The sequence below is a fragment of the Corvus brachyrhynchos genome, unplaced genomic scaffold, assembly GCF_000691975.1.
Source record: "Corvus brachyrhynchos isolate BGI_N302 unplaced genomic scaffold, ASM69197v1 scaffold412, whole genome shotgun sequence".
Classification (NCBI taxonomy): Eukaryota; Metazoa; Chordata; class Aves; order Passeriformes; family Corvidae; genus Corvus; species Corvus brachyrhynchos.
The window spans coordinates 786,034-795,503 of record NW_008236761.1 but is presented as its reverse complement, the minus strand read 5'-3'; the positions used below and the strand labels follow the sequence as shown (position 1 = coordinate 795,503).

The 9,470-nt window shown below is 53.7% G+C and overlaps 1 protein-coding gene across 1 annotated transcript in view; it reads left to right on the top strand.

Annotated features, from left to right (window-relative positions):
• Positions 1-6: 6 nt before the first annotated feature.
• Positions 7-9,470, top strand: part of CHRDL2 (chordin like 2) — a 22,562-nt gene continuing 13,098 nt past the window's right edge. The window contains exons 1-5 of the mRNA XM_017727098.1: positions 7-145; positions 5,235-5,347; positions 6,147-6,240; positions 7,147-7,289; positions 9,394-9,470. The exon at positions 9,394-9,470 is cut by the window's right edge and continues 17 nt beyond it. Coding sequence (XP_017582587.1) covers positions 64-145; positions 5,235-5,347; positions 6,147-6,240; positions 7,147-7,289; positions 9,394-9,470 — 509 coding nt within the window. The 5' untranslated portion in view covers positions 7-63. The remainder of the gene's footprint in view (positions 146-5,234; positions 5,348-6,146; positions 6,241-7,146; positions 7,290-9,393) is intronic.

Genomic DNA, 9,470 nt, shown 5'->3' with positions numbered 1-9,470 from the left:
CATCGGGCAGCGCACCCCCGGGCACAGGGACCGAAGCCCCAGGGCACCGAGCACCGGGCTGCGATGCTTCCCGGGGCGGGTCCGCTCGCCTTTCTCCTCCGGTGTCTCCTGCTCCTCTTCGCCTCCGAGAGCCGAGCCCGGGCTCGTAAGTCTTCCCCGCTCCTGTCCCGGCTGCGCTGCTTCCCTCCGTGCCTCAGTTTCCCCGTCACCGGGGTCCCCAGGAATTTGCGGGGGTGCTTTGCGGTCATGGCTGGGGGCACGGGGAGGCTTTTGACCACGGCAGGTGTTGGACCTCCGTGGCTGGGATGTCCCAGGCCGTGCAGCCAGCCAGGTTTCCTGTCCCGCACCACATGGCTGTGTCCCCCTCTGCCTGCTGCTGTCCCCGCCTGCTTTGTGGAGTTGTACAGCACCGAGCACAGCACTGCCAGCTGGTGAGGGGGCTGGGAGGCTCCGCGGGCCGCCAGGGGTGTGAGGAAGGTCTGGGACCCCCTTCCATGGGCTAGAAATGCCACAGAGAAGGAGGCTGTCTTACAGACCTTCCTCTGCACAGATCCCACCCTGCACGAGTGCATCTCCCCTCCGAGGGTGGATGGGGATGGGGCAATGCCTCCCCCACTCCAAACAAAGCTGGGGGCTTTCCTCCGTATCATCCCTTGTCCATCTCCATGTTCATCCTTCAGTCTCTCCCACTTTGCTCCCAGCGGGCTGACTGAGGCAGAGAAGGTTTGGGATAGGGAAGGGAGGTTTGGCACTTCCCACAAAAAGGCTTGAAGGACTTGGCCAGGGCTGTTCAGGAGCTTGGAGGGTGTTGGATGTGTTAACTGCAGCCAGGAGGTGGGCTTGGCTTGGGCAAGGCACCAGTGGGTGCTGAGCACCCCTGCAACATCGCAGAGCCACTGGAGCTCTAAGCAATTTGGAGCAGGACCTGTTGTGTCCCTACATTTATTCTTCCCTTTAATCTCCTGGATCCCAGCAGAGTCTGCCGGTGGCTGCGTCAGGGTGATTTACAACTTGCCTGCTGCCAGCAGTGCATTAGGCACTCAAATAATCATCCTCCTGGAGCGTGGACCCAAAATACGAGCACTGGATTGCTCATCCTGTCTGTGGGGTGTGCTGGGGGGAGAAGGCAGGTGGATGGATAGGGCTGTGCAAAGCCCCGGGGAGCAAAATCCGGGTGAATTCAGCTGCTTTCCCTTCCCTGGGCTCATCCAAAGCCGCCAAACCCAGCCCGCAGCATCTGTTTCTTGAACAAGGGATGTGGGTCTGACTCCCTGCTTCTACCCGGGCTGCTGTGGTAGAGTTAGGAAGAGGATGGAGACATCTCCAGAAGGTGAAAGAGGTTTTAGGGGAGGTGTTTGCTCTTTGGAGGTGGTAACAGAGCCCGTAAGTTGGGCATAAACTATGACGGATGGGGGCAGTAAGGGTTTGTATCATTTGGGATGACGTGCTGGGGCCTGTTTGCAGGACTTAGAACGCTGAATATGGGATTGAAGCAGGATTGGAGCAGTGAGGTCCAGAGTCACCCCCCAACTCTGAAACACTTCAGCTTTGCTACAGGGCATATCCCACAATGTGGAGGGCTTGGCCAGAACTTGCCCCATGGTCGAGGGCAAGGTGGTTTGGGTGACAGAGTCATGATCAAATTGTAGACTTCTCTCCACCATCCACCTCTGCAGCCTCACACTTTTCTCAGGGCCGAGTGTTCAGGGAGAGTGAAGACAGGAATAAATTAGTTATGAGCAGGCTCATCAGCCAAGGGACCTACAGTGTCGTGGCTAAAAATAGGTGAGAAGCAGAAATGCTCAGGCTTGAAGGCAAGTCAGAAAAGAAGAATTTGCCCACAGAAACAGTCTATTTTAGGGGATTTGCACTCCCAGCTGAAAAGAAGTATCAGAGGCACAGGTTACTGGGACGAATGTGCTGCATTCTGAGTAATTCAGGGACAATGGTTGAACGCAATGATGTTTTGGCTGGAGGCATTTAAACACCAGCATCTCTGCAGAGCATGGGGCAGTGGTTTTCCCCAGGAGCTTGGAAGTTGCTGTTTCATTTCTTTTTAACATGGTTGCTGGAGAAAACGGGGTTCCTGGGATCCCTCTGTCCTACAAGTTTGGATCCAGCAGGGATGAAGGGACTGGGTGCTCCAAGATGGGAAGGACCATGATGGAAATCAAGTGCTACCATGTCCATGGTAAGGGAGAGGTGAGGGCTGCACACCCTGCTATAAGTAATGAAGCATTCCCTTGGGAAGGAGTGGGGGGAAGCAGGACCCTATCTGCCTGGCTTCTCCACCCTGGGGAGCTCAGAGATGCTTCATGAGACTGCATTTTCAGAGCTACAGAGTTTTCCAGGCTCCCAAAGTCCCAAGCAGATATTCCCAGCCAAGAACTGAGCGAGGTGAGCGTGTAGGAATTGATCTGAATATGAGCAGAGTCTTCAGGATGCCACATGTCAAGGGTCCAGTGTGTTTTAACCAGTCCCTTGTCAGCTAAGTTGGCATTTTAAGCCCTTCATAAATACAGGGCTGTCACAGGAGCGCCTGGACTCTGTGTACCAGACAGTGCTCCTTACACTTTATTTATGGCTGCTCTTAAAACTTACAAACTGGTTTGCATGAACTCCCTCCCGCATGCCCGGCACGGCGCTGGCTGGCAGGTGTGTGACCTCCAGAAAAACTGCTGGGGCTGGGAGCCCAGCTCAGACATGCCCTGCTCCAGAGACAACTCCAGGGGTGCCATCTGGGAATGCAGGACCAACCTTCCCCCTCAGCCTCGGGATGCAACAGGAGAAGAGGAGTGAGGGGAGATGAGCAAGACCCCACAACCTCTTGCTGAGCCATCGAATTGCTCAGAACACTCCCAGAGACAGAATCACAGAATCAGTCATGGCTTGGGTTGGAAAGGACATTACAGATTTAGGATAGGTATTGTGGGAAGAAGCTTTCCAGCTACCAGGAAATTGAAATCTCACAAGGGGCTGTTGCAGAAGCTCTGAGCAGCATCTTCCCTCAGTGGTTTAGAGACACCAGTCCTCAGTGACAAACTGAATGGTGTGGAGAAACCCATCCTGGGCTGCATCTCCCACACCATGAGAAGGGAATGTCTCCTTAGGATGTATCGCAACAACTTCAGACACCAGCCACCAACGAGATGCCACCCCACAACTTTCTGACCTGCTTTAGATCCAGTGACAAGTAAACCCATGTGACTTTTCTGAGTGTGCTGCTGCTGAAGGTGCAATAAATAAGGTGACTGATCAGCATGGGAGCAATTCACTGCTACAAATGGCTTTTCACTTCAAATGAATTAGGAAGATATCCAAAGTTTGACCTCTGAAAATAAAATTATTGGCCTGGCATGGGAAAAAATGGTCCAGAGCCTCCATCTTTTAAGCCTCCTCCTTCCTTCCTTCCTTCCTTCCTTCCTTCCTTCCTTCCTTCCTTCCTTCCTTCCTTCCTTCCTTCCTTCCATCCATCCATCCATCCATCCATCCATCCATCCCCATCTTGCTTTTGCCCAAACATGCTGGCACCTCTTGCCAAAAACACGGCGTAGCACTACTGAGATGCCAACAAGTGTCTCCTGCTGCCCAGCCCTGCCAGTCAGCTTTAATTTTACCAGCAGGCCCTTTGCAGACATGAATCAGGCTGCTTTCGAGGGCTGGACCCAAACCAGGGCTCCACTTGTGATTAAATGTTTGAAGGAAGCAGCCAACTGGCATGGGAGCCTGCAAGCTGAGCGGGGCCACGTCACACCAAGGCAACTTGATTTCTTCACCCTCAGCATAATTCATGAGGATGCTGCAAGCAGGGAAAGATGAAGTCATTTTCTCACCCTTTTGCAAAACTATGTTGTTGTTTTTTTTTTTTTCTGTTTTTTAGTTTTGTGGAGTTTTTTTCCTCTCTTTTCTGGGTTTCTGCATTTCCAAGCCACATGCTCAGCAGTTTTGTGTGGTTTGCTGTAAGCTCATGACCTGCCTGGCCAGGAATAGGGAGTTGATGACTTGTCAAGAGCTATGGGGACAATGTAGAGTCCTGATCTGGGAAAGGGAAGGAAAATACCTCTGCCTGTTCCTCTGGTAGCATCCACTCCAAAGCTATTGCAAACCTCCACCTCGGCAGATGCAGTGGTGGCCTGGACCGGGCGGTCTGGACAGCTGGTGGTCACCACTTGTGAAGGTATGACTTAGAGAATCAAGTGCTTAAAGCCATCAAAGAGAGGCTCAAGTCTGCTGGCAGGGCTTGAGTTGGAAGAGACCCATAAAGATCTTCGTAAACCCATGGGGCTGCCTTTCCTGCTGGCCAGAGGGTCTGGCCATGGTAGAGCATCACCTGGGTTCTTCCTGAGGATGGTCATGAACTAGAGGAGGGACTGCAGCCCACCCCAGCATATCTGGGCGAATTTCGTCTGGTTGATTGGAGAAATCCACCAAGCAGGTGGCATCTCTGGCTTTGGTGAGGTGGGACAACACCAGCTGGGCCCTCCCAGCCACTGCCGCGTCCCAGGTGACAGAGCGAAGCACTGGCTCTTAGCACCTTTGGGGTGGTGAACACCACTGAGATCATTTTGGGGACCCTCTGCTATTCTTTAAGGAGCCCTCCCAGCAGCCTGGCAGGGTCAGCACCTGCTGGCTCACCGAAGTTCACGTAGCAGGAGGTGGGCATCATGCCTTGGAAAACAGCCCTCCCCCTCTCCTGCATCCCCAGGGTGCCGCAAGTTTTTAAAGACCCATAAATGCTTCAGGAGCCGTAAATGTCTCCACTGCCTTCGAGCAACGCAATCACCCAAACTACCTCAAATTCCCTCGATGACATAACCTTTTAAATCACCTTCGGTTTTCAGCTGGGCTGTGAGCACGTAAACCACGAAAATCACACGCAGACAGGTGTGTGCTTAGAAAGAACTTGGCTCCTGGGGTGACCCTCTGCCTGGTCAGAGCTTTGGCACACGTCACGGGAGAGTGGGAGCAGCCCCACGGCTGTTAGAGGGTCCAGGTTCCTGCAGGTCCAACCGGGTTTGGAGCTCAGTCCTGCGGGACCAGGTGATGCCTGTGGATGTGAACATTAAGGGTGACTAAATTGGGGTTTTTGGCCCAAGTCCTGAGGGGTTTGGTGGTGATCCTGGCCACCCGCTACTTGTGGGGAACAACGTGAAGGCTGCCCTTGCTCTCATCACAGAGAGTTGTCCCAAGAACCAACCCCTTTTCTTACGTAGCTTCTCCTGGTTGACTTTCAGGGCCGGACATGTTCTGCGACTTCAATGGCAAGAAGTACAGCCCGGGGGAGAGCTGGCACCCGTACCTGGAGCCCCAGGGGCTGATGTACTGCATCCGCTGCAGCTGCTCCGAGGCACGTCCCCACGGCGCCGCGGGCAGGCGTCGACGCTGCTGCTGCTGCTGCTGCTGCTGCTGCTGCGCTGGGGCTTCGCTCAGCAGCTTTGAAGCAAATCGGTCCCGGTGTCTCATTTGACCAGAGAAGCCCTTTCCAGTCCCATAGTGGCATTGGATTCATCTCTTGCCTTTGGCAAAGGCTGTCCCCCTGGGGGGTGTTGGGTTGACCTTGTGAGGGTGCTGCCGTTTACCTTGAGGAGACCTTTTGGTACTGAAAGGGAGCTGGTGAAAAAGATGGAAGTTATTTTTTACACAGATGGACAATGATGGGACAAGGGAATGGTTTTGAGCAAAAGAAGAGGGGAGATTTAGATTAAATGTTCACAAGAATTTGTTACCTGTGAAGGTGGCGAGGCCCTGGCACAGGGCGCCCAGAGAAGCTGTGGCTGCCCCACCCCTGGGTGTGTTCGAGGCCAGGTTGGAGCAACCTGGGATAGTGGAAGGTGCCCCTGCCCAAGACAGGAACAAGATCTTTAAGGTTCCTTCATACCTAGATCACCCAGTGATTCCATGATTCTGCCTCTGTAGCGCCGGTGGGTTGTGGGTGGAGGCAGCTCAGGGCTGCTGTCAGATGACGGGTGGCCTGTGCTGGTGAGAGACCATGAGCTGGCTGGGTTTGAACCAGGGCTGGAGACATCCCTGCCGAGTTACAACCAGCACAATTTGTTGCAATAATGTTGTGTTCCTCCCCTCGCAGGGGTGGACCATGAAATGAATGTTCCCTGTGGACTAAACAAACCACCTCTGTCTCTCCCCAGAACACCAACATCAGGTGCTACCGGATCCAGTGCCCAGCTCTGCCGTGTGCCAGCCCTGTCACGGACCCCCAGCAGTGCTGCCCGCGGTGTCCTGGTAGGTGGACATTCCTCAGGGATGGGGTGACAAGGTGGCTGTGGTCCTACAGGGTGGTACCTCCACTGCTGCCACTTGTGGCAACGCAGCGATGCTGGGTCTGGCCCTGGTCACGGAGCTCCGGCTGCTTTTCTCCTCCAAAAATGTCATTTTGATGGAAAAGGGCTCTCTGCCAGACACCTTTCTCCCCCCCATCCCAAGAGCTTTGTAGGGACAAAATGTCAGTTCACACGTCAGGGGCAAAACAGAAGCTGGCACTTTATTCTGATCATTTGCCAGCAAAGTGTCTTGGACAAAAAAAAAATTACGTTTTTTTAACAACTTCCTTCTCTGAACTGGACACTCTCTCAAGTTTTATCCCCAAAAGTTTTCCTACCTTACCACTACTGATTGCCTCATTTTACCTCAATATGTCCATTCTCACCCCCACAGATTATCTCAAGATTTAGTCCCAAAACTTTCCCTGCCTGAGTGCTGGCAAAGCTAGTCAGAAACCATCAGTGATTTGAGAAATCAGGAAGAAAAAATAGAAAAAAACCTCATTAATTTTGATTTTTCGTTAATTACCCATGAGAGAAGCCCTTTTTACCTGACTCCATCTGAATCTGACGATCATTACAACCAGGGGAGGGAAAAACCCAAGAATTTTCTTAAAAATCTCGTGAGGTTCGACTTTCAGGATTTCCCTCTGTGCTGAGCTCAGCACAGCCAGGGCAGCCCTATTCTCCAGGAGCTTTTGGACACTTAATTGCTGAACAACCATGCAGTGCCCTGGCCACTTCACAGTGACCACAGTGTGTAAAGGGCTGCTGGGCCTTTAGGGATGGGCTGGTGGGGCATCAGTGCTGCATCAGGGCCAGGCAAGGGCTGGCTCTCATCCCGCTCCTTTCTCATCCTCTTTTCCAGAGCCACACTCTCCGTCTGGCCTCCGTGCGCCCGTCAGGTCCTGCCAGTACAACGGGACGACGTACCAGCAGGGCGAGATGTTCAGCACCAGCGAGCTCTTCCCCAGCCGCCAGCCCAACCAGTGTGTGCAGTGCAGCTGCTCCGTAAGCTACCACGGGAGCTGGGGGCTGGGGCTCTCTCCTGCACCCAGCACTGCCCCACCAGCTCAAAAACCCCAGCAAGACCTGGTGGTACCAGCCTGTGTGCGGCTGGTTTATCACTGGGATTGGTTTATCGGTGCAGAAGATTTACTGGAGGTCACATGGGCCAGGTCTGGGCGGGGGCAACTTGGGGTAGGCAGTGGGACAGCCCTGTCCTCAGGGAGCACCCCAGTGCTCCGGGGCTGTGGCAGCAAAGGGTGGGACCAAGCTCGGCCAGGAAATAAAAGAGGGGCAGAAGAGCCCAAAGCACCTCCCTCTGTCATGCCAAGAGCACACACACAGGGCTTGCATCAGTTGATGCTGGACAGGGAAGTATCTGTGGCACTGGAATAGCTGGTCTGAGCCTCTGGGGCGTGCGTACACCTCAGAGCTGTGTAGCAAGAGGAAAAACTGACGTGTAGAAATTACTCGGCTTTTGAGGCTGGTTCCTCTCTTAGGGACCCCAGCTGGATGGTGGGAAACACTGGGAAGGAGCCCTTGAATCTGACTGCGTGTGCTCCTCTGCCGCTGTCCCCAGGAGCCCGTGGAGCTCCCATGTCCCTCTCGGCTGTCCCTCAGGCTCTGTTTATTTCTCAGTTAATGCCTTGGATACAAAGGGGGAAATAAAGGGATGGCTGAGGAGCCTTCAATGGGGGGATCTCCCCAGGCTGTGTCTGATGTGGTCAGCTGCTAGAACAGCTGCGTGAACAGCTGGTCTAACCCTCTCTGAAAACTGCCCCAAGACCGGAGCCTCTGGGATGAATCCTGCCTTTTATGGCACTGGCTCTTTCCTGCCTGGGGCAGGTCATTGCTACGAGCTGCTGGTCAGGAGAAGGAAGGAAGAGGCAGGTCTGGACTCTCTGAGGTGGAGAGCAGGATTTGGTATGCAGTGACCTCCGCCACATCCTGTCACCCACCAAATTTCCCTCACCCTCTTCATGTTCCTTACACAGTGGTTTGGCTTCCTGATGGGAGAAGAAGCAGCAGTGGTTTGGTTTTCTAAGGATATCCTTGGCTGACCTCTTGGTTTTGGTTGACTGGGAGCTTGTGGATACCCCAGAGAAAATTGCTGCATGGAGAAGACGACCTTGCTGTCGAGGTCTGGCTGCTGAACATCCTTTTTTACCCTTTGGCAAAGTAGCAAAATCTGATTCCTGCAACAAACTGGTGCAAATCCACTGACTGAGGTGGGGCTGGGATGCACTAAGGTCAAGGCTGGCCTCGACCTGTGGTTTTCAGCTTGAATCACTACATCACTACAGCAATGATATTTTCCAAACTACCCACTCAGGTCTGTCCCTGCGTGCCTGTGTGCTTGGCTCTGGCGTTATTGAATAAACCAGGAGAGAGGGAGGGCAGAGCTCCGGTGTGGACCTGAGTCTGGGTTCAGAATCCTGCTTCCCATTTCCACCTGTCTCCTCCGGGTCCTTTTCCTGGCAGATGTCGGAGAAAATTGTCTTCTGCCCCTTTGAACCGGGGGTTGTTCTGCAGAATTTGAAGGTGTGTGGGGGCTGTTTCAGGTCTGGCAGCACTCATGATGCCGGAGAGGAAAGCACTGCCTGCCCCTTTTTGAGGAAGACCATTCCACTCAGGAGCTTGTGTACTGTTCATGGAACAGCCATGCCAGGAGAGGACATGACCCTGCTGTGCCCTGCAGGATGGACAGTGCAGCAGGGGCAGACCTTCAGCTTTCATTAGTTGCTGGATGATTGGTGGTATTTGAAGATGGACCATCAGAGGGCTTTTGATCGTGGAATCATAAAATCCTGGAATGGTTTGTGTTGGAAAGGACCTTCAAGCTCATCCAGTCCCACCTGGGCAGGGACACCTTCCACTATCCCAGGTTGCTCCACACCCTGTCCAGCCTGGCCTTGGACACTTCCAGGGATCCAGGGGCAGCCACAGCTGCTCTGGGCACCCTGTGTCAGGGCCTCCCCACCCTCCCAGGGAACAATTCCTTCCCAATGATTTATGGTAAATCTGCAGTTTGAAGCACTGGCAGCCCATCATGGGGGACATTCAGCTCTTTATAACGCTGACAATGTTTTTTTCCCTCCTGCCCTCCTAGGAAGGCCAGATTTACTGCGGTTTGGTGACCTGCCCTGAGCTGCTGTGTTCCTCTCCCTTAACCGTGCCGGATTCCTG